This window comes from Ranitomeya imitator, chromosome 6, assembly GCF_032444005.1.
Source record: "Ranitomeya imitator isolate aRanImi1 chromosome 6, aRanImi1.pri, whole genome shotgun sequence".
In the NCBI taxonomy this organism is placed as follows: domain Eukaryota; kingdom Metazoa; phylum Chordata; class Amphibia; order Anura; family Dendrobatidae; genus Ranitomeya; species Ranitomeya imitator.
The window spans coordinates 139281439-139306302 of NC_091287.1; the positions used below are offsets into that span (position 1 = coordinate 139281439).

Sequence of the window (24864 nt, forward strand, 5' to 3'; positions counted from 1 at the left end):
ATCGCTTTTCTAAAATGGTCCATCTGGTGCCCTTGGTTAAATTGCCTTCCTCCTCTGATTTGGTGCCTTTGTTCTTCCAGCATGTGGTTCGTTTGCATGGCATTCCTGAGAATATTGTTTCTGACAGAGGTTCCCAGTTTGTTTCAAGGTTTTGGCGAGCCTTTTGTGGTAGGATGGGCATTGACCTATCTTTTTCCTCGGCTTTCCATCCTCAGACTAATGGCCAGACCGAACGAACCAATCAGACCTTGGAAACATATCTGAGATGTTTTGTTTCTGCAGACCAGGATGATTGGGTGTCCTTTTTGCCGTTGGCTGAGTTCGCCCTTAATAATCGGGCCAGCTCGGCTACCTTGGTTTCGCCATTTTTCTGCAATTCTGGGTTCCATCCTCGTTTCTCTTCAGGACAGGTTGAGTCTTCGGACTGTCCTGGTGTGGATTCTGTGGTGGACAGGTTGCAGCAGATCTGGACTCAGGTAGTGGACAATTTGACCTTGTCCCAGGAGAAGGCTCAACTTTTCGCTAATCGCAGACGCCGTGTGGGTCCCCGACTTCGTGTTGGGGATCTGGTTTGGTTATCTTCTCGTCATATTCCTATGAAGGTTTCCTCTCCTAAATTTAAACCTCGTTTTATTGGTCCGTATAGGATTTCTGAGATTCTCAATCCTGTGTCTTTTCGTCTGACCCTCCCAGACTCCTTTTCCATACATAATGTATTCCATAGGTCGTTGTTGCGGAGATACGTGGCACCTATGGTTCCATCTGTTGAGCCTCCTGCCCCGGTTTTGGTGGAGGGGGAATTGGAGTATATTGTGGAGAAAATTTTGGATTCTCGTGTTTCTAGACGGAAACTCCAGTATCTGGTTAAATGGAAGGGTTATGCTCAGGAAGATAATTCCTGGGTTTTTGCCTCTGATGTCCATGCTCCAGATCTTGTTCGTGCCTTTCATGTGGCTCATCCTGGTCGGCCTGGGGGCTCTGGTGAGGGTTCGGTGACCCCTCCTCAAGGGGGGGTACTGTTGTGAATTCTGTGGCTGAATTCACTCCTGTGGTCACAAGTGGTACTGCAGCTTCTGAGCTTCCTCCCTCAGGTGTTCTGGTGAGCTCGTTGGCTGCTTTGTTATTTAACTCCACCTGATTCTGTCTTCCTTGCTCCTTGTCAATGTTCCAGTGTTGGATCTGAGCTTTGGATCTTTCCTGTGGCCTGCTGCTCTGCTTAGATAAGTGCTTCTTTGCTTTTGTTGCTACTTTTTCTGTCCTGCTTGTCATTTCGTTTTGCTGGAAGCTCTGAGACGCAAAGGGTGTACCGCCGTGCCGTTAGTTCGGCACGGTGGGTCTTTTTGCCCCCTTTGCGTGGTTTTTTGCTTTAGGGTTTTTTGTAGACTGCAAAGTTCTCTTTGCTATCCTCGCTCTATCTAGAATATCGGGCCTCACTTTGCTGAATCTATTTCATCCCTACGTTTTGTCTTTTCATCTTGCTAACAGTCATTATATGTGGGGGGCTGCCTTTTCCTTTGGGGTATTTCTCTGAGGCAAGTCAGGCTTGTTTTTCTATCTTCAGGCTAGTCAGCTCCTCAGGCTGTGCCGAGTTGCATAGGTAGTGTCAGGCGCAATCCACGGCTGCCTTTAGTTGTGTTTAGGTTAGGTTCAGGTATTGCGGTCTACAGAGATTCCACGTCTCAGAGCTCGTTCTATTGTTTTTGGGTTATTGTCAGATCACTGTATGTGCTCTGATTGCTGGCACACTGTGTCACTGGATTGCCTACATAACAGAAGTGCAACCTCCACGTGAATAGGGAGGGAACTAAGGGTGCTGTCATGGGCCTCCGAAAAATTCCGCTACCAGTAAGTAGCTTAATGCTTTATTCGGACTCCCATGACAGCACGACGAGAGAATTACAGAGATGTAAACTACCCTAGGGAGGGACTATAGCCTGTAGCACCCTTAACCCGAAGGTGAGATCAGAGGAGAACCCCAAGTCCAACCTATAGTGCTTAAAAAAGGTGGAAGGAGATGACCACGTAGCTGCCTTACATATCTGGTCAATCGATACTCCAGATCTTTCCGCCCAAGATGTAGCCATGGCCCGGGTGGAATGTGCCCTCAGATTCTGCGGTGCCGGACCTCCACCTGCAGTATAAGCCAGAGAGATAGCCTCCCTAATCCACTTCGCTAGCGTGTACTTCCACACTCTAAGCCCTTTTCTAGGACCTTGGAAGGATAAAAATAACGCATCCTCTCTCTTCCAAGCATCAGTGACTGAGATATAGTCTAACAGACATCTAACATCCAATGTATGGAGTAGCTCCTCCTTAGGATTAGAAGGATTAGGGAGAAATGACGGTAAAACTATCTCCTGAGATCTGTGAAAATCTGAGGCTACCTTTGGTAAATAAGCCGGATCCGGTCTGAGGACTACTCTGTCCTGTAGAAACTGTATGTCCCCTACCCTACGAGCAGATGTTATTGCCACCAAAAATGCTGTTTTGAGGGATAATAAATCCCCCCTTTATTCTGACTGTATCTGGTAACTGGCAATCAGTGACGTGCACACTGGAACGCAGGGAAATCAGGGGCTGAAAACCAGACATAGTTCATGGAGCTCCTGTCACTCCCTTTGTTAAATACGTCACTTCTGGGGATGCGCTCCATGGAACAAATGCAGTCCATATCCGGAGCACTCCCGGATGTGGTGTTGGGGCTGTGAAAAGGAGCGCATGCGAAATGTCCGAGACTGGCCCGAGAGGGGGAGAAAATGGGGGAGGTGAGAATGATGGTCTAATGAATGAATAGCAGGATGTATCAGCATACAGAAATGATGTCAAGGATACAATACATAAAGGCATATTACAGTAAAAGCATAATGATTATGAATACCATGTGTGAAACCTTCATTCATTAGACCATCATTCTTACCTCCCCCATTTTCTCCCCCTCTTGCGCTGGCCCAGACATTGCGTATGCGCTTCACCTTATGCTGGTTACCAGGTAAAGTCAGCACACAGGGGATATTTATGGGAGGTGTCACATCTTTCCAGGGTCTAGGACTTCATTGGCCAGACTACCGATGTCCATCTGCTTTTTCTTTAGCCATTAGCATCAGGGTATTTAAACTACCTCCCACCTCTCCAGACACGCCCCGGAAGAAGCTAAATTGCGAAACATGCGTCGGGGTGAGGGGGGAAAGTCTGGTCTGTCCTGCAGGTAATACCTTCTGAACTTTTTCTTAGGTAACAGTTTTTCTAGCTAATACTTACCAGTTACTTAACTTGTACAGTCTGTTATTATCTGGTCTATATCCCTGCAACCTGCATTTTCCTATATTAGAGTTTCTTTCTTTATCCTGATAACTACTGTATTCATCATGCCTTTATCTGCATGAACTCTGTCTGTGCTCTGTTTCAGTCACAAATCTCTTCACAGTATGATGATTACTCTTAATTTTTTCATGAAATATCCAATGTTTTCATACCTCATGCATTTTTCTGCTTTTTAAACATTGTTTTTATCATGTTACTAATAAAGATGTGTATTATTAATGGATCTATTCGTTGGGCTGTATATTTATGTTTAGCGCTATAGCATGCAAATATGAAATATATGACATTTGAACTACATTACTGCTCTAGAAAACTGGAAATATTGAGAATACTTAGTGCATAAATTGGGCAATTCATGTTTACCTGGCAGCCACGATAAGGCAATTCTTGTTGCTGGGAACCCCACACGCTAATATCCGCTGCCGAAATATTCACTGCTCGGCTAGCCTGGGATTATGGGTGGGGAGCAGTGAATATTAATTTTCCTTAATCGCGGATACATGTGATTGCCCAGTTGCTGCAGGAAGCCGTCGTCTGTACTAACACGTGTGCCCGCTATTAAGGAAAATAAATGTTCACTGTGCTTCACTCCCATAGTCCGTCCCACCTCATGGAGTCTGCTTCAGTGCCGTGAGGTGAGTGGGATTATGGACATGGTGAGCAGTGACTATTCATTTTCTTTAATAGTGAGCACACTGTTAGCCGGAGCCGCCGGCTCCTGCCCTCTGTGCCCCTGCTGCTGCTCCTCACCGACGCCGCAACTTCACCCCGACGCCGCAACTTCACCCCACGCAGCCATAGCCGCAAAATATGGTACCTTTTTTTGTTTACCCCCAAAGTGTGACCCCCCAGAAAGGCAGGAGGTAGCGTGGGTGCCTACCCCTCGTCCCAGCCCTGTACCATACATATGCAACTACAGTGGGGCAAAAAAGTATTTAGTCAGTCAGCAATAGTGCAAGTTCCACCACTTAAAAAGATGAGAGGCGTCTGTAATTTACATCATAGGTAGACCTCAACTATGGAAGACAAACTGAGAAAAAAAAATCCAGAAAATCACATTGTCTGTTTTTTTTTAACATTTTATTTGCATATTATGGTGGAAAATAAGTATTTGGTCAGAAACAAAATTTAATCTCAATACTTTGTAATATATCCTTTGTTGACAATGACAGAGGTCAAACGTTTTCTGTAAGTCTTCACAAGGTTGCCAGACACTGTTGTTGGTATGTTGACCCATTCCTCCATGCAGATCTCCTCTAGAGCAGTGATGTTTTTGGCTTTTCGCTTGGCAACACAGACTTTCAACTCCCTCCAAAGGTTTTCTATAGGGTTGAGATCTGGAGACTGGCTAGGCCACTCCAGGACCTTGAAATGCTTCTTACGAAGCCACTCCTTCGTTGCCCTGGCGGTGTGCTTTGGATCATTGTCATGTTGAAAGACCCAGCCATGTTTCATCTTCAATGCCCTTGCTGATGGAAGGAGGTTTGCACTCAAAATCTCACGATACATGACCCCATTCATTCTTTCATGTACCCGGATCAGTCGTCCTGGCCCCTTTGCAGAGAAACAGCCCCAAAGCATGATGTTTCCACCACCATGCTTTACAGTAGGTATGGTGTTTGATGGATGCAACTCAGTATTCTTTTTCCTCCAAACACGACAAGTTGTGTTTCTACCAAACAGTTCCAGTTTGGTTTCATCAGACCATAGGACATTCTCCCAAAACTCCTCTGGATCATCCAAATGCTCTCTAGCAAACTTCAGACGGGCCCGGACATGTACTGGCTTAAGCAGTGGGACACGTCTGACACTGCAGGATCGGAGTCTATGGTGGCGTAGTGTGTTACTTATGGTAGGCCTTGTTACATTGGTCCCAGCTCTCTGCAGTTCATTCACTAGATCCCCCCGCGTGGTTCTGGGATTTTTGCTCACCGTTCTTGTGATCATTCTGACCCCACGGGGTGGGATTTTGCGTGGAGCCCCAGATCGAGGGAGATTATCAGTGGTCTTGTATGTCTTCCATTTTCTAATTATTGCTCCCACTGTTGATTTCTTCACTCCAAGCTGGTTGGCTATTGCAGATTCAGTCTTCCCAGCCTGGTGCAGGGCTACAATTTTGTTTCTGGTGTCCTTTGACAGCTCTTTGGTCTTCACCATAGTGGAGTTTGGAGTCAGACTGTTTGAGGGTGTGCACAGGTGTCTTTTTATACTGATAACAAGTTTAAACAGGTGCCATTACTACAGGTAATGAGTGGAGGAAAGAGGAGACTCTTAAAGAAGAAGTTACAGGTCTGTGAGAGCCAGAAATCTTGATTGTTTGTTTCTGACCAAATACTTATTTTCCACCATAATATGCAAATAAATTGTTAAAAAAACAGACAATGTGATTTTCTGGATTTTTTGTTCTCAGTTTGTCTCCCATAGTTGAGGTCTACCTATGATGTAAATTACAGACGCCTCTCATCTTTTTAAGTGGTGGAACTTGCACTATTGCTGACTGACTAAATACTTTTTTGCCCCACTGTATATGCCTACAGATCTGACATAAACGTCATTTCTCACACTACACATTTGAGGTGCCCTGTGGAGTTTTTAAAATGTAGAAAACATATACGGTAGTTGATTGTACTTACTACAGTATTGCCATTTGTAAAACAAATAAAAAAGGGCAATTGTGTGTCAGCTCCTTCTTCCTACAGATGAAAAAAGGTTTTTTCAAAGATATTGTTCTCTCGTGTTTAGAAAGTGCCTTATGCTATGTTATTATGATTGCTTTCTCGTTACTTTATGGGTATTATTGTTTGTAGTTAAAGCTTCATGGCATTTCCTATTTATATGCAGCAAATGGATTGTGTTTTATAAAGAGAAAATGCACATAGAACACAAGAAAGAGATTATATTAAGAAACCCACTGCAGCGTTTAGCACTGATTTGTGGTTGCACTAAGGAACGCGGACATTTTCTCAATGTGAATTATATAATTACATTAAGGCCTGGATAGTAAAGGGATTGTCTAAACTGGACAACATATAGGGTACCAGCGCACTACAAGTACCATAAATCACATGAAAAAGGGGTGCAGAAGAGTGGTAATATATATAGCCATAGAGAAAACAGAAACAAGGGACCACTCTAAAATATTGCACACCACACTGGGTATAAGAATATACAAAAAGGCAAACTTTATTGATGCAACAATAAAAACATTTAAAACAGGTGAATGCACCGACAAATCCCCACACAGATCCGTAAAAATAACGGTAGCCCAATAGCAGTCCGTATCATATAACAGTGACATAAGTGTAGCGTCACATAACCTACATAAATTGCACAACTAGACAGTAAATCAATATAATGGATATACATAAAACAGGTGCATGAAGGTAATCCTAACTAGTTATGCCTCATACAGTGAGTATAAGATTCCCTGGAACAGGACCCTTCCCCTGACGAAGCCGTCCTTGTAACGGCGATACGCGTGGGGTTCCTCCCCGCCTGGATCCCTTTGCCTACATATTGTTTCCCTGGTGGGCTCTGCTCCTATAGCTTTATTTAGCTGGACCCGTTATTTATTTGCAGGCTTCAGGCTATTGTTGTTTTTTTGGAGCCTCAGATGTAGAGCGCATGGATCATTTGCCTCCTGCATTTGCACCCTGTTCCTTGATCGCTGGGCTATTGACCTCTTCTTTTGCTGATATACAGGTATTGATTAATTGCCATCTGTTTCCATACCTTTTGGATAGGGTCTTCGTCCTTATTTGGACATTTATGAGCAGTTTATATATCTTCCAGTCAGGGAATCTTATACTCACTGTATGAGGCATAACTAGTTAGGATTACCTTCATGCACCTGTTTTATGTATATCCATTATATTGATTTACTGTCTAGTTGTGCAATTTATGTAGGTTATGTGACGCTACACTTATGTCACTGTTATATGATACGGACTGCTATTGGGCTACCGTTATTTTTACGGATCTGTGTGGGGATTTGTCGGTGCATTCACCTGTTTTAAATGTTTTTATTGTTGCATCAATAAAGTTTGCCTTTTTGTATATTCTTATACCCAGTGTGGTGTGCAGTATTTTAGAGTGGTCCCTTGTTTCTGTTTTCTCTATGTCTAAACTGGACAACCCCCCTCTATACTGAACACAGCTCCATTTCATAAATCCCCATAAATGCGCTGGCCAAACTCTTGCTAGCATATTTACCTGCACAGTATTATAGAGCATCTATTTAAATGAATGGTTGTCTAAGTAATACATGAAAAGGCTAAAGCTCCATTTACACAGGCAGATTTTTGCCCATACTGAGTATCCATTGTATGATATCACCTGGAGAGGTGGAACCTCAGAGCCCCTGATCCGAGAGGAGCAGATCTTGGGCAGTTTGGACGTCACATGAGTGTATAAGGGTTGACACAGCAACCTGAAGCGCTAAAGAACAGTCTGACCCCAGAATCCAGTGCTGGAGCCAGGAGAAGTGAGTAACAGATTGATTATATACAATTTAACAATTTCTTTTCCATTTGTTGCAAACTGTATGTGGACAGCACAACCTCTGGCTTAAATAAGGTGATTTGCTGCTAACAATTTGTTTTATGCCTTTATAAATGATTCAATTGGTTAACAATCAACTTTTTTGCTCATTCGTCAGCTAATCGATGACGTTCATATGAATAGTTGTTTGGACAATGAACCCAGTTGAAATATCTTTAGCCTAAAAAAGCAAGAGCTTTGGCTCATCTTGAGGGACATAACAGGGAAACCAACTCTATGATTTCATGTGCCCATTATTGTATGTACTCAGGAGTTGTGTTGATTAGACTATGTAACCTTTTTCATCATGTTCCTTTTATCTTTTTTCATTTATGTTATCTTAGGTTTGCACTTTACATGTCTAAATGAGCATACAAGTCATAAAAAGTTGAATAAAATGATACCTTGATATTTGTGATCTGATGCCTTACTCCAGAGATATTCATGTTTGTCTTGTTTGCAAATGAACTGTTCCGATCTATGGGCCGGACACAGATCTGCATGATAATCTGCCTCCAGAGCTTATTCTAATTGAAATGGGAGTTACCAGTGTGATGACCGACCCTTAGCTCATCATAATCAGAGTTAACACTGTACAGCAGAAGTGAACTTTATTTCCTTACAAACATTTGCAGCAGCAGCTCTCCTAGTACAGTCAGCTGTGCTGCAGAGCTGGGACTGATTATAACTAACACACCACAACAGAGTTGAAGGAACTTTGTCTCATTGAAAACCCAACAAAAACAGTTGTCTTCTCCCCGAGCTTCAGCTAGCATCTCACAAGCAGCCAGTCTATGTGTGTTTGGTGGGGTGAGGGAAAGGACAGTACATCAGAGTTGATATCACTGTGAGAAGACAGCTGTATATGTAATGAGACAAAGTTTAACTCTGCTGTACTGTGTTAGTTCTGATCTCACTGCAGAGCTGTGTGTAGTAATGACAGCAAAGTGTCAGTCGTCACTTAGTTCACACTTGTAACACCCCCTTTCATTTAAAATAAGTTCTGGACACAGATTTTCAGGGAGATCTATGTACTTCCTATAAATCTTATAGGAACTGTTGTTTTAATTTTTATGTCATATATCAATAGTACACATGAAAATAAGAAACTTTATAATACCGTATATACTCGAGTATAAGCCGAGATTTTCAGCCCAAAATTTTGGGCTGAAAGTGCCCCTCTCGGCTTATACTCGAGTCAAGGTGGGTGGCAGGGTCGGCGGGTGAGGGGGTGAGGACGCTGAGGCATACTTACCTAGTCCCAGCGATCCTCGCGCTGTCCCTGCCGTCCCACGGTCTTCTGTGCTGCAGCTTCTTCCCCTCTTCAGCAGTCACGTGGGACCGCTCATTACAGAAATGAATAAGCGGCTCCACCTCCCATAGGGGTGGAGCCGCCTATTCATTCCTCTAATCAGCGGTGCCGGTGACCGCTGATAGAGAAAGAAGCTGCGGCACCGAAGACCAGGCAGAGGGACAGCGCGAGGATCGCCAGGACTAGGTAAGTATAGCATATTCACCTGTCCTCGTTCCAGCCGCCGAGCGTCGCTCCATCTTCCCGGCCGGCGCCTCCATCTTCCCGGCGTCTGCGCTCTGACTGTTCAGGCAGAGGGCGCGATGACGCATATAGTGTGCGCGGCGCCCTCTGCCTGATCATTCAGAGCAGAGACGCCGGGAAGATGGAGGCGCCGGAACGAGACGCCGGGAGCTGCAATCAAGGGAGGTGAGTATGTGTTTTTTTTTTTTTATTGCAGCAGCAGCAGCAGCGGCGGCGGCGGCAGAGATTTATGTGGAGCATCTATGGGGCAATAATGAACGGTGCAGAGCACCGTATATGGCACATCTATGGGGCACAGTGAACGGTGCAGGGCACCGTATATGGCACATCTATGGGGCACAGTGAACGGTGCAGAGCACCGTATATGGCACATCTATGGGGCACAGTGAACGGTGCAGAGCACCGTATATGGCACATCTATGGGGCACAGTGAACGGTGCAGGGCACCGTATATGGCACATCTATGGGGCACAGTGAACGGTGCAGAGCACCGTATATGGCACACCTATAGGGCACAGTGAACGGTGCAGAGCACCGTATATGGCACATCTATGGGGCACAGTGAACGGTGCAGAGCACCGTATATGGCACATCTATGGGGCACAGTGAACGGTGCAGGGCACCGTATATGGCACATCTATGGGGCACAATGAACGGTGCAGAGCACCGTATATGGTACATCTATGGGGAAATATGAACGGTGCAGAGCACTGTATGGCACAGCTATGGGGAAATAATGATCTATTTTTATTTTTGAAATTCACCGGTAAATGCTGCATTTCCACCCTAGGCTTATACTCGAGTCAATAAGTTTTCCCAGTTTTTTGTGGCAAAATTAGGGGGGTCGGCTTATACTCGGGTCGGCTTATACTCGAGTATATACGGTATATCTTTTTTCTGCCGGGACTGACCTTTAATTCTCTTAATTCTTATATTGCAAGACTCGTTAAAGGGTTGATTGTGACTTGTAGGATCGCTACTTCCAACAGGTGGCGCTACTCGAGTCCTCTGTCTCTCTGAATAGGCAATTTGCATGTACAAATTACAGGCAGATTTTTACATTAGTGAGATAGGAGATGGCAGTTGCTCCTGATAAGATTCTATCTTAAGGTACCGTCACACTGAACGATATCGCTAGCGATCCGTGACGTTGCAGCGTCCTGGCTAGCGATATCATTGTGGATCCCGCTGTGATGTCGTTGGTCGCTGCAGGAAGTCCAGCCCTTTATTTCGTTGCTGGACCTCCTGCAGACATCACTGAATCGGCGTGTGTGACGCCGATTCAGCGATGTCTTCACTGGTAACCAGGGTAAACATCGGGTTACTAAGCGCAGGGCCGCGCTTAGTAACCCGATGTTTACCCTGGTTACCAGCGTAAAAGTAAAAAAAACCAAACACTACATACTTACCTTCCGCTGTCTGTCCTCCGCTGTGCTTCTCTGCACTGTGAGCGCCGGCCAGCCGGAAAGCACAGCGGTGACGTCACTGCTCTGCTTTCCGGCCGCTGTGCTCACAGCCAGTGCAGGAAAGCACAGCGCCGGGGACAGACAGCGGAAGGTAAGTATGTAGTATTTGTTTTTTTTACTTTTACGATGGTAACCAGGGTAAACATCGGGTTACTAAGCGCGGCCCTGCACTTAGTAACCCGATGTTTACCCTGGTTACCGGCATCGTTGGTCGCTGGAGAGCGGTCTGTGTGACAGCTCTCCAGCGACCAAACAGCGACGCTGCAGCGATCGACATCGTTGTCGGTATCGCTGCAGCGTCGCTTAGTGTGACGGTACCTTTAGGTGGGAATAGGTGGGTTGATTCTACTGACAGATTCCCTTGAAGAGAAACAATCGGTAATTCTAGGCATCAAGATTACCTTGTAGTTGTTTTGTTTTCCTAAATTTCTATAATATGCTGATTCTCACATCTATAAAGATACCATAAAAACGTGTGCTTAACCGACACTAAGGAACAGGACAATAAATGATTTCTGTTGAAGCTGTGGCAAAGAATAATTAATAGGGTATATTGGGTAGCTAAATGCAAGGATTTGGCCTCATTTGTTAAAAACAAATAATTCAGTACGTATAAATAGAGTTCACAATAGAATTCTCATCCAACGAGTCTGTAATTATAAACTTTTATTACTCCAATGTACTCTATGTATACTGTGCTGTACAATTGCCCTATCTTATACTATGGGCTCCTTTTTCTTTTGTACTGTGCTTTCCTGACATTCATTACAGCATTTATACGAACTGCGGGAGCTGAAACATAACCTTACTTTTTACCTACCATTGTCTTTGAGATTATGCATACTGATGCTACGGATGTATAGTTATTATGTCAGGTACATCTTCTAGTCTTATACCCCCATATCTCCCTGCTTTTCTTCCCCCTCCTATTCCCTTTATGCAGTCTTCCTAGCTCTCACCTTCTGTTCTCCTGAGCTAGGAGCCACCTACGAGATATTACAACGTTAGTCTCCATTGTATAGAAGTGTATACTGAATACTGTTGTTTATCACTCTGATATTTTCGCGTCTGATGAAGGTCGTGATAGAGGAGCGGCACATGATGTCCATTGATTGTGTAACAATAAACTCATCTAATTCCCAAGAGAACTCGCTGCTGATTTTTTTTCTGTACTTATATATTTGTAGTTCCAATACATGAAAACATCATTTTTTTTTTCCTTGGAAAACCCTATTAAAATGTAGCTGTCATACTAAAAAAAATGTAAGATAATACAGGCACTGCATAGTGTTGTTGATCGATGGCGGTCCAGGTCCTGAAGTCCAAACACCGCTCTGTAAGAGATATGTGCACAGAGTGGTGTGCGGGCTGAATAGTAAGTGTATTAGTTAGATATCTATAACCCTGCACCATGGAATTAATGGTGCTTTATAAATAAATAATAATAATTAGTCTGTACATTAACTTTCACGTAGCTGTGTACCCACCCGTAGACTTACTATTAAACCCCTACACGTCAGCTTATGTAGCAGCTTCGAACTTCAGAGCAGTGTTTTGTGTGATCAGTGGGGGTATCAGGACCCGGACCCCTGTAGATCAGAAACACTATGCTTTACATAGAATATACAAAAACCTGGCTGGATGGGTATCCCTACTAAATTAAAATGGCGATACTGACACTTGGTCCAGAGGTGAAGCAGGGGGAAATAATTATTATTTTTTTTACTCATTCATGGGGGCGCAGCAATACGGCCCTGAGTTGGGCCCCATTTTCTTAATATGTGAAGCCATGTCCCTTGTTCAGCCTACCTGTCCTGTTGGAATGACGTTTCCCGTCTATAACATGGCTGCAGGTGCAGTATTCTACAGCCAGCCAATCATAGCGCTTGTTCATCGATATATATGCAAATGAGCTGGTGGGAAAAAGAAACAACCAACGACTTTTCAATGAATTTCTCCTAAATATTCATCAGGGGCGGGTCGTATTGTCAGCAGGGGTGTGTTCAATTTTGGGTTTTGTGTGAAATTATGTCCAATTTCCCTTTTTTCATGTTCTTTTGTGTTCCAATACACACAATGGAAGTAAATATGTGTATAACAAAACATGTGTAATTGCAATAATTTTCTAGGAGAAATACTTCTTTTTCTGCAACAATTTAAAGTTTGCCAACACATTCGGTCATGACTGCATATACATTCATATACCGTATATAAATATATGTTTGTGTGTGTGTATATATATATATATATATACCGTATATATTCGAGTATAAGCCGAGATTTTCAGCCCATTTTTTTGGGGCTGAAAGTTCCCCTCTCGGCTTATACCCGAGTCATACCCAGGGGTCGGCAGGGAAGGGGGAGCGGGGGCTGTCTAATTATACTCACCTGCTCCTGGCAGGTGCTACATTGGAATAGCAGTAATTGTATTTATAGTTTCACATTTTTTGTTTTTCAGGTCATTAATCCGATGGGTTGGGACGCATTTGGGCTGCCAGCTGAAAATGCCGCTATTGAACGAGGTCTGAATCCGGACACCTGGACCAAAAGGTATTTACTAGGCTGTAATGGAAAGAAGTACCAGCTGGATGACAGAATATGGGTTTTATAATGATGTAGTTAACTAATTTTTCCTCTAATTTCAAGCTTAGTCTCTGTGCTGGTGGGGACCGCTTCATGGTCTTATAATAACAGGAATCTGTCACCAGGTTTTAGCTGCCACATCTGAGAGCAGCATGATCTAGGGGCAGAGACCCTGAGTCCAGCAAAGTGTCACTAACTCAGCTGTTTGATATCTTGATATCATTTTTATGAAATTAGTATTTGCTGTAGATCTAGCAATTGTCAGAATGCAAATCATTGGTGGGGTTATACTGAGCTCATAAATATGGAGGACTACCCGGCAGCAGGTTTACTAGTCCTCTAGTGATAATTTACTGCTAATAAAACACTTAAAAAATACACTAAGCAGTACAGTAAGTTACACATCGCTGGAATCAGGGTCTCTGACTCTACATTCTGCTCCCCTCAGGTAAGATAGAAAAGAACCTGGTGGCAGATTCCTTTTAGGAGACGCATCCTTTATGTCCTCCTTTTAGTTACGCTTATGTAACACGCAAATTGTACCACTGAAAGTGCGACATCTAAACATTCTGCTTATAGAACAAAGGTAACTAATTATGTCTTGATTGCAGAATTGTCAAAATTCCAGCCTATTTGCAGCCTCCCAGATTAAGTATTCTACTCCGGTAATTGCCTTCTAATTTTTAAATGGCATTTTCCTTTGTGACAGGTTTTGAATTAAACTGGAATTTTTGGTACAAGGGCCAGAACAGCAGCCCTCTATCTTGTGTGGATTAGTTTAGCTCTGTCACATCCAAAAGTAGATGGAAATAAGGACCTATTGTGATGTGATCAGTCATTTTCTTTATGTAATGTCTTTTTTCAGTTAGGGAAATAACACTCACTATTATTGAGTTAGGTTTAAAAATGCCTGACGGTGAACTAGATGAGATATCCTAGATGGAAGGTATGGATAGCGGCGATGATTTTACTAATAATAATAAAATCATTTCTCAGAATAAATGTTTATTCATAATTATTTAAAAAAAAATATCTACACAAACATGCTAAATTAAAGACAACTGTAAAAACAGCTGGTTGATCCCTTAAAGGTTTTGTGCCACAAATAAAGTAAATGTTAGCCCCTTACTGACATATAGCGTCCAGTTACTCCGGCTCCCTGACTACTCAGGAACTGAGTAGATGATAGCTGTTTCATTCAGCCATCATCTGCCTCTGAAAGCCACACGTGGACAGTGTTAGAGGCGTCATTCCATGCGGCAATTGGCGCCCCATGACGTGACATTCACCCATCATCTGTCTCTTACAGCCACGTGTTGAGTGGTTACATTTTGTTAATTTGAAATCCAGCTGTCAATCTCTGACAGCGTGATTTACAGCGCTCCATCGGGGGTGTCTCATGCGCCTATAGGCACCCCCTGTGACGTGATCGTAGGACACCAATGGGTTGCCATGATTTCTGCTGAAGATCTGATTGCCTGTCATGGCAGTTCTGTGAACGCCAGCGTCTGGGTGGTGTTGATTGAATACTGTGATTTTTGCTCTATACGGCAATAAAGGTTCAAGTACTCTAAGGGGACTAACAGATAAAGTGAAAATTAAAAAAATTTTTCCTAAAAAAATAAAAGTTCAAATCACCCTTCCTTTGCCCCATTAAAAATAAATGGGAAAAAAAAAATATACGCAAGTGTAGTTTCATTATGTCCGTAAAAGTAAATAACCCAATCCATAAACCATAATGATAAAAAAGAAATGAAACTCTAAAATTATGTTTTTTCAGGCACGATAACACTGCAATAAGAAGCGATGAAAGCATCGTACCTACCCCAGAATGGAATCAATAAAAAAGACAACTTACGGTGCAAAAAAATAAGCTCTCACACAGTCATGACCATAAACTGAAAACGTTACAGGTCTCTGAAAATGGCGACATAAATTTTTTTTTCTTTTACACTAATTTCCACATTTTTTTCCCTCATCATTTAAATAAAAAAAAAGCTATGTATGTTTTGTCTGTGCGTACTCGTACTGACCTGGAAAATTATATTGCAAGGTCATTTTTACCATATAGTAAACATGGTAAATAAAAATCAATGGACGTTCATTGATTTCCCCGCACCCTCTGCACACCGCCTGCATGGCACATGTGTCGCAATAAAGGACTGATTTTTAAGAAATGGTAAGTGCTGCTTTTCTTCTTGAATGATTTTTGTATCACTTTTTTGCTAAGCACCAACGTACCTCTTAATTTTATACCGTATTGGTTCATAGAAGGGTGAATGTTCATATGTAATGGTATGGTGCTAAAGACTCATTTTTCTTGATGGTAAATAAAAAGCTCCAACACAATTGTGGAATTGTACTTTTTATGCAATTTCGACGCACTTGACATTTTTTCTACTTTCCAGTACATCACATGATAAAATGAATGATGTTGTTTAAGGCTATGTGCACACGTTGCATTTTTTTTTTTTTTCGCTGTGAAAAAGCTTACTAAACGCATTCGATTATTTTTAATGGAATTCCGCATTGTTGTGCCCATGCTGCGTTTTTTTCCGCAAAAAAAGCGCATCTCGAAAAAAAAAAAAACGCAGCATGTTCAGTAATATTGCGGAATTAGAAAGATTTTGTCGCTATATAATTGTATTGGGATGCTCCGGAAAAAAAACACAAGCGGATTTCCTGTGAAAGAAGTCCGGGTTTGATCAGGAAAATTCTGCAAACATTCTGCAACGTGGGCACATAGCCTAAAAGTTAACATGTCCTGCAAAAAAAAACAAGTCCTCATATGGCTATGTCGATGGAGAAATTAAAAAAGTTATCCCTCTTGGAAGAAGAGGAAAAAGTTAACACGCAAAAAAAAAAAAAAAAAAAACAAGCAGCCCAGTCGGTAAGAGGTTAATTTAAAGATCTTGAAATAATAATAACAGGTCTACAAAAAAACATTGTAGACACAATTTTTCTGGGCGGTCCCCATCTAACATCCAACAGTCATCTGCCATCATTGAGTCATTCAAAAAACACTGGTAGCGGTGTTCCATTACTTTAATGTCCTGGTGAAACCGCTCGCCTTGTTCTTCGCTAACATCCCCAAGATTTTGAGGGAAGAAATCTAAATGTGAATGCAAAAAGTGCATTTTCAGAGACATGTGACATCCAAGACACCGGTATGCATTTAGCAGTTCCTCAACACCTTCAACATATTTTTTTTCCTAAGAAGTTTTCAAAGATCCACTTGAAGCTTTTCCAAGATCTCAATCCCTTATTATTTAGCGTTCCTTCAAACACATCATCTAATATATAATTGCCTAGAATACTACTTCCTGCAATTTGTGCCAACTTCCTGTCCGGAGCTAATGTCCGGAGATAAGTGACGTCAACAGTGTCCAGTGTCTGATTGGTTGCCGCCTGCTGCGAGCGACCAATCAGAAACGTGCCGTACTGTGACACACTCCGCCCGCCATTTTGGTGTGATTTTTGAATTTTTACCTCACAGCAAGTTTCTACTGCGTGGAGGCGGGCCCAGTGACGTTGCTCTTCAAGCTCCTGCCGAATTTCGTCAAAAAAATGATAATACCATTTACCAAAACTATATATATTTAGTTGTGAAGTGGTTCAGTGACATTTTCACACCAATTTTGAACTTTTGTTTGGTGTTTTCTCCATATACTGCCTATTATTTTTGTTCTTTCTTACTATTATTTATTAATTGTATTATTCTTACATTTGAATAAATAAAGTATATATGGATTCTAGACTCCCGATTCTTTAGAATCGGGCTGCCATCTAGTCTCTCATAAGCTCTCTGATCTGAGGACCAACAAATACCCCTTCAGTTTTGCTGGTGAAATGCTGGAAAATTTCTGTGAAATGCGGTGAAAACCTTGTGAATTTGTCTTTGCCATTGTTTTCACAAAGTTTTTAATCAATCCCAACTTTATATGTAGTGGAGGAAGAAAGATTTTTGTTGGAGCAACTAAAGGATTATGCGGAAGATTGTCTCTACCTAGAGCATAGATGTTTCTCTGTCCCCAATCACGACGAACATAATACTCTGCTGTATTTCTACTGTCCCATAAACACAAGAAGCAACAATATTTTGTGAAACCTCATTGCATTCCCATTAGCAAACCAATCATTTTCAAATCTCCACAGATATTCCATTGATGATGCTTATATTGAATAGCATCCAATACAACTGACAGATTTTCATAACTTTCCTTTAGATGACATGAGTGAGCAATAGGGCTTGATGGTTTCATATTTCCATTGTGAAGCGACACTGCTTTCAAACTTCTGGAATGAGTCAATAAACGAATGAGTCAATAAACAATCGCCAATCTGCAACAAAATATTTTTGTTTCAGTTCTTCAAAGAGGCCATTCACATTACTACAGTACACCATTGGTCCATCAACTGTGAAAAATTGTGTTAAAGTGTTACTTCTGTTTTAGTAATAACACACTTTGACATCATCATGAAGAAGATTCTTCTGTTTCAACCTAGATGCAAGAAGTTCAGCTTTATCTTTTGACAATGAAAGGTCTCTGATGAGATCATTTAATTCAGTGTTTTTCAACCAGTGTGCCGCGGCACACTAGTGTGCCGCGACACATGGTCGGGTGTGCCGCGGGGAACGGGAGTCAGCTGTTCTCTGTGCCGACTGTCAAGCTGACAGCCGGCACAGAGAAGCTGCAGCGCGCCGGCTCCCGGAGATCAATTGTACTCGCAGACATCTACCAGCTGCGAGTACAATTGAGGCTCTGACCGCTGGGTCAGAGCGACGCCAGCAGCGTGATCAAGTCATGTGATCACGCTGCTGACGTCACTATCCGGCGCGCAGGAGAAAGAAGAGACTTGGTGGTAAGTGCTCCTGTGCTGTGGAGCTGAAGACACCGAAGATTCAGCGTGGGGTGGGTTTATGGGGAGTGTGTGGGGGGATTTATTAAGTGTGTGGGGGGATTTATTAAGTGTGGGGGGATTTATTCAGTGCGTGGGGGGGATTTATTCAGTGAGTGGGGGGATTTATTCAGTGTGTGGGTGGGATTTATTCAGTGAGTGGGGGGATTTATTCAGTGTGTGGGAGGGATTTATTCAGTGTGTGGGGGGATTTATTCAGTGTGTACGTGGGGGGGGGGCTGGAATTTATTTAGCATGTGTGGGGCAGGGTGCATTTATTCTGTGGAAGGGGATGGATTTATTCTATCGGAAGGGCAGTGGATATATTCTGTGGGGGTGAGTGGGGAGATGGGGGTGGACACAGTAGCGAGGGGAAACGGTGATGGGATGTGTGAGGACAGTATGGGGAGTCGGGGGAATGTGTGAGGGGGGAATGTGTGAGGAGGAAATATGGAGAGAGCAAAGGGGTATGTTAGCAGGGGGGGATGTACAGGAAGAGGCTATTAGAAATGTGTGCAGACAGTATGGGGGGATGAAAGTGTGAGTGGACACCTAATAGATACTGAGTAGTGTGAGGGTAACAGCCAGGAGGAGACAGTATGCCAAGTAGGAGGAGTGTAATGAAGGGGCACAGTAGAGAGACTGGGCTCTCTATGAGGGACACCGTATGAGAAGGCAGTGTGAAGTATGGAAAAGAGAGAGAGGGTAGTGTGGATGGCATGTACCATAAGAGGGACAGTGAGGGTCATATTATGTGCTGGGAATTAAGTGAGGGGCAATTATTTACTCAGGGGCTCAGCCTAGGGCGGATATTGTTATTCCGGAGCATTATAATAACACTGCTATCTTTAAGGGTGTTGTGTCGGGATGTGCTGCAGAAGACAGGAGAAGATGGAAGTCTGCAGAAACGAGCTCTGCCGGTGGATGAGAAGAGTCATCATGGCATCTGGACAAGGTGAAGATGAAAAGAAAGAGGCGACTCCACAAACAACGTCATCTATCAGGTACCTGGATGTAAATGTGTTTTTTGTGTGATACTAATTCTCATTTTTATTTGTTAGGAACATTAAAGGGGATGTCCAAGGTTGTGATGAGTCTGCAGTCATACTATGTGACTGCAGACTTTTGAATTCTCACAGTGCACACTGCTATCATAATTCTCTGATGTTGGTGATTTACATACATGCGGTCACGTGCTGACTAGACATGTGTGGCCTCATTCAATGAAAATGAATTGACTGAGGCCGGACACGTCTAGTTAGAATGTGGCCAGAAGTATCCAAATCACATACTTGTGCTGTCATGACCGTCCACTCTGGCCACCGGCAAGGAAGAATCCTGAAAGTGTGCAGTGCTTGCGCTGTGAGAATTCAGAAGCCTGCAGTCACATAGAATGACTGCAGACTTTCATCTCAAACCTGGACGCACCATTTTGTGCCATTTTGGTTGGTGGTGTGCCTCGGGATTTTTTAAGTATAAAAAGTGTGCCGTGGCTCAAAAAATGTTGAAAATCACTGATTTAATTCATGTTGAGTAAAGCGTTCTGGCTGCTCCATCAGGTACATACTCATCTTGACTTGAGGTCTCAATATTTTCACCAGTAGCTTCAGCTCCATAGTCTTCATATTCTACTTCATTTTCATCCAATCCAGACAACGGTGGTACAGGAACTGGTACCATCATGTGGAACTGGCCTAATTGCAGATTCAAGTTCAGGGTAATTAATCTTATGTTTGTTCTTTGTAGAAAAGCCTTTCAGTTTGACAAAACAAAAGTAGCAGTCATCACTATGATTTTTGGGTTCTCTCCAAATCATGGAAACAGCAAATGGCATAGCCACTTTCCTCATATTCAGCCAGTCATGTAGACAATTTGAACAACTTGAGCATATCGCATGATGGGCCCAGCTTTTGTCTTGATCACCAAGTGGACACTTAAAGTACATCTAGTACATCTTTTAAATATCATGAGTTATTGAATGTACTTGGCCTTTTTGGTGTAAAAAAACACACACATAGCAGAATCCCTTCGGATGATTGGTACACTGTCGGGCATTTTTCTCCTTTAAATCAGATCAAACAGTAGAGTAAGTTCAGTTCAATGGTGGTGACCAACTGAAAAAAAAAAAATGCTATGAGCCACCGACTATACAGTTATATGAAAAAGTTTGGGCACCCCTATTAATCTTAAGCTTAATGTTTTATAAAAATTGTTTTTTTTTGCAACAGCTATTTCAGTTTCATATATCTAATAACTGTTGGACACAGTAATGTTTCTGTCTTGAAATGAGGTTTATTGTACTAACAGAAAATGTGCAATCTGCATTCAAACAAAATTTGACAGGTGCATAAGTATGGGCACCCTTATCATTTTCTTGTTTTAAATACTCCTACTTACTTTTTACTGACTTACTAAAGCACTTTTTTTGGTTTTCTAACCTCATTGAGCTTTGAACTTCATAGCCAGAGGTATGCAATCATGAGAAAAGCTACTTAAAGTGGCCACTTGCAAGTTGTTCTCCTGTTTGAATCTCCTCTGAAGAGTGGCATTATGGGCTCCCCAAAACAACTGTCTAATGATCTGAAAACAAAAATTATTCAACATAGTTGTTCAGGGGAAGGATACAAAAAGCTTTCTCAGAGATTTAACCTGTCAATTTCCACTATGAGGAACATAGTAAGGAAATGGAAGAACACAGGTACAGTTCTTGTTAAGGCCAGAAGTGGCAGGCCAAGAAAAACATCAGAAAGGCAGAGAAGAAGAATGGTGAGATCAGTCAAGGACAATCCTCAGACCACCTCCAGAGAGCTGCAGCATCAACTTGCTGCAGATGGTGTCACTGTGCATCGGTCAACTATACAACGCACTTTGCACAAGGAAAAGCTGTATGGGAGAGTGATGCGAAAGAAGCCGTTTCTGCAAGCACGCCACAAACAGAGTTGGCTGAGGTATGCAAAAGCACATTTGGAGAAGCCAATTTCTTTTTGGAAGAATGTCCTTTGGACTGATGAAACCAAGATTGAGTTGTTTGGTCATACAAAAAGGCGTTATGCATGGCGGCCAAAAAACACAGCATTCCAAAAAAAACACTTGCTACCCACAGTAAAATTTGGTAAAGGTTCAGTAAATCAGTATATGGGAGGGGGAAAACTTTTCAAGATGGGTGGTGATCATGGTGGCCATTTTGAAGTCGGTCATTTTGGATCCAACTTTATTTTTTTCAATGGGAAGAGGGTCATGTGAAACATCAAACTTATTGAGAATTTCACAAGAAAAACAATGGTGTGCTTGGTTTTAGCATAACTTTATTCTTTCATGACTTATTTGCAAGTTTATGACCACTTATAAAATGTGTTCAAAGTGCTGCCCATTGTGTTGGATTGTTAATGCAACCCTCTTCTCCCACTCTTGGCGCACTGATAGCAACATTGCAAAAGAAATGCTGGCACAGGCTTCCAGTATCCATGGTTTCAGATGCTGCACATCTCATCTTCACAGCATAGACAATTGCCTTCAGATGACCCCAAAGTTAAAAGTCTGAGGCTGCCGTCACACTAGCAGTATTTGGTCAGTATTTTACATCAGTATGTGTAGGCCAAAACTAGGAGTGGAACAAATAGAGGAAAAGTATAATAGAAACATATGCACCACTTCTGCATTTATCACCCACTCCAGGTTTTGCCTACAAATACTGATGTAAAATACTGACCAAATACTGCTAGTGTGATGGCAGCCTAAGGGGGTCAGATCGGGAGACCTTGGTGGCCATTCAATTGGCCCACGATGACCAATCCATTTTTCCAGGAAACTGTTCATGTAGTAATGCTCGGACCTGACACCCATAATGTGGTGGTGCACCATCTTGGGTGTCAGGTCCCAGCATTCCTACATGAACAGTTTCCAGGAAAGTGGATTGGTCGTCGTGGGCTCACAATCTAAATTCCCTATCAGTATGTCTTTGGAGTGTGGGTGAAAATCTGAAAACCTGGAGGAAACCCACTCATGCAGTGGGAGAACATACAAATTCTTTGCAGATGTTCTTAGTAGCACCCCAGTGTTGCAAAGCAGCAGCGCTAATTAGTGATGAGCGAGTATACTCGTTGCTCGGGTTTTCCCTAGCATGCTCGGGTGGTCTCCGAGTATTTGTAACTGCTCGGAGATTTAGTTTTTGTTGCCGCAGCTGCATGATTTACAGCTGCTAGACAGCTTCATTACATGTGAGGATTCCCTAGCAACCAGGCAACCCCCACATGTACTCAGGCTGGGTAGCAGCCATAAATCATGCAGCTGAGTCAACAAAAAATAAATCTCCGAGCACTCACAAATACTCGGAGACCACCCGAGCGTGCTCGGGAAAACCCGAGCAACGAGTACACTCGCTCATCACTAGTGCTAACCACTGGGATGCAAAATACACAGATTTTGGTGTTGCCATACCAGATCACATTGATGGTAAGAATTATTCAAATTAAATTGTGGAATAATGGTTGTTGAGCTTGTACCAGTTTAATCACAATGTATCAAAAAAATGATACACTTGGACTTAATCAGAATGTCTGTGACCCCAAAGCACATAGCTTTGTAGGTGATATAGCCCTTATAGAAATCACTCCGATTGTCTTCTAATTGCTGCCTCCTATCAACAGTAACTGATGGTTAATTAGATATGCTAATTAGGGTGCTCGGAGCAGCCTTTCTGTAACCAAGAGGCTCAGTTTACCGTTGCTCCCATTGGTTTTGCTTACATCTAGACTGATGAACTTCCTTTATGGTGGCCATACATCTTGGATAGCTGTCGGCCAAGTTCTTGTGTTCTTTATTCTTGTGTTCTCGAGAAGAGTCAAAGCCACTGTCTGATAATTCTGGTGGCATCTAATCTTCCTTGGGAACAAAGGGTCGAGCTTGTGAAAATTTCAGATGTCTTATCCTTCTTTACCTTGACATCTGCCATCAGAACATCACCATACACATTAGATGATTGACCTATCCTGACAATTCAGTGGGTTCAGCTGGCATGTATCCAACTTGTATGGACACTTATAAACAATAAGAGTTGTTTCCCAGTACTGTTACATTGGTGACCCATCCCGAGGACACCGACATCCTGTGTTATCACATCTGTATGTAAACAGTGTACGGAGCGGTGCAGCGTGGTCTCTGTTGGGAACTGCAGATCAGCAGTGGTTGAACACTGTGGGTGCCGGTGTGAGACCCCCACGATCGCATATTGATAAAACAAAGTGCAAGACTGCCCCTTTATACAACCTCAGGTGTTGAATGGATCAGTGTACAACATTGTTCCTTCTTTTCTTCATTCCTCTTGCATCTTCTCTTCGCGTGTGATGCCCGTACTTCACGGATCATCGAATGTACTAAAGATTACTTTTTTGAATAATTATTATAGTTTGAATTGTTCTGAATTAATTAGCTTCTTCATTTGCCTGGTTGCCTTGAACCAGATTATATTGTTTGTTTCAATGTTTTCAATTCCTCTACTAGATTTTAATTTACTGAGACTGAAAAAAAAACAGTTTTATTTTTATTCTTCCCTTTTAGAGGTGAAGGTTGTTTGATTGCTATGCTCCATGCTTTATAAGATTGAAAAGTTGTCTTTTCATAGCACCGCTTTATTACGGAGCATAAAGAACATTGCAGAATGACTCATAGTCCCCGAGTTCACCTGCAACGCACAGTATTGTATTTGCATCCGCACTGCACCGCCATTGCTGCAGGCTCACGCATTGTGTCTGACCTCTGAATACAGGATGGAGACGCTCGCACCATGTTTGTAACTATTGTGTGCCATAAACAGGCTCATAGCTTTATGCCGACTGAAGTAGTCGCTCAGCACGCCAAGACAATTTTATCAGTTCTTTTTTTTACAAGACCTTGTGATATATATTATTAAAGGGGGTTTCATGCTGGTTAAGAATATTGGTTAACAAAGGCCGAGACGGCTTAAAAGGGATAAAGTATCGATCTCCAGTTTAACAGTCCTAAGCTTTTATGGAAACGTTGTATTGTAAGTGTGTCAGGCGCCTCCGTTGGGGCTGCTTTGGCAATTCTGGTAATTTTGAGCACAGACTGCATCGCTTTTTCTTGCCATTAACAATACCGCCACCTCAAAGGGAATGTGTCTCTAGGGTTTTGCTACCCCAACTGAGAGCAGCATAATGCAGGAATAGAGACCCTGATTCTCACAATGATTTACTGGGCTGCTTGCTGTGGTTTTGATAAAATCACTGTTTCTCATTCGCCTCATTGGGGGACACAGGACTGTGGGTGTATGCTACTGCCGCCAGGAGGCTGACACTAAGTAAACATAAAAAAAGGTTTTGCTCCTCCGTCGTATACACCCTGACACGGGCCGAAGGCAAACCCAGTTTGTGCTTAGTGTCTGAAGGTGGCACAGGTTTGATTTTCAGACTCTCCATATTTCTTCGCTTCACATGGAAATGAGACAGGGGCTACGGACCCTTTTGAAGGGGTCCGATCTCCCCA

The 24864-nt window shown here is 42.7% G+C and overlaps 1 protein-coding gene across 1 annotated transcript in view; it reads left to right on the forward strand.

The window, feature by feature from the left end:
- Nucleotides 1-24864, forward strand: part of LARS2 (leucyl-tRNA synthetase 2, mitochondrial) — a 294954-nt gene that overhangs the window by 65889 nt on the left and 204201 nt on the right. Inside the window, exon 4 of the mRNA XM_069730157.1 lies at nt 13340-13431. Within this exon, the coding sequence (XP_069586258.1) occupies nt 13340-13431 (92 nt within the window). The remainder of the gene's footprint in view (nt 1-13339; nt 13432-24864) is intronic.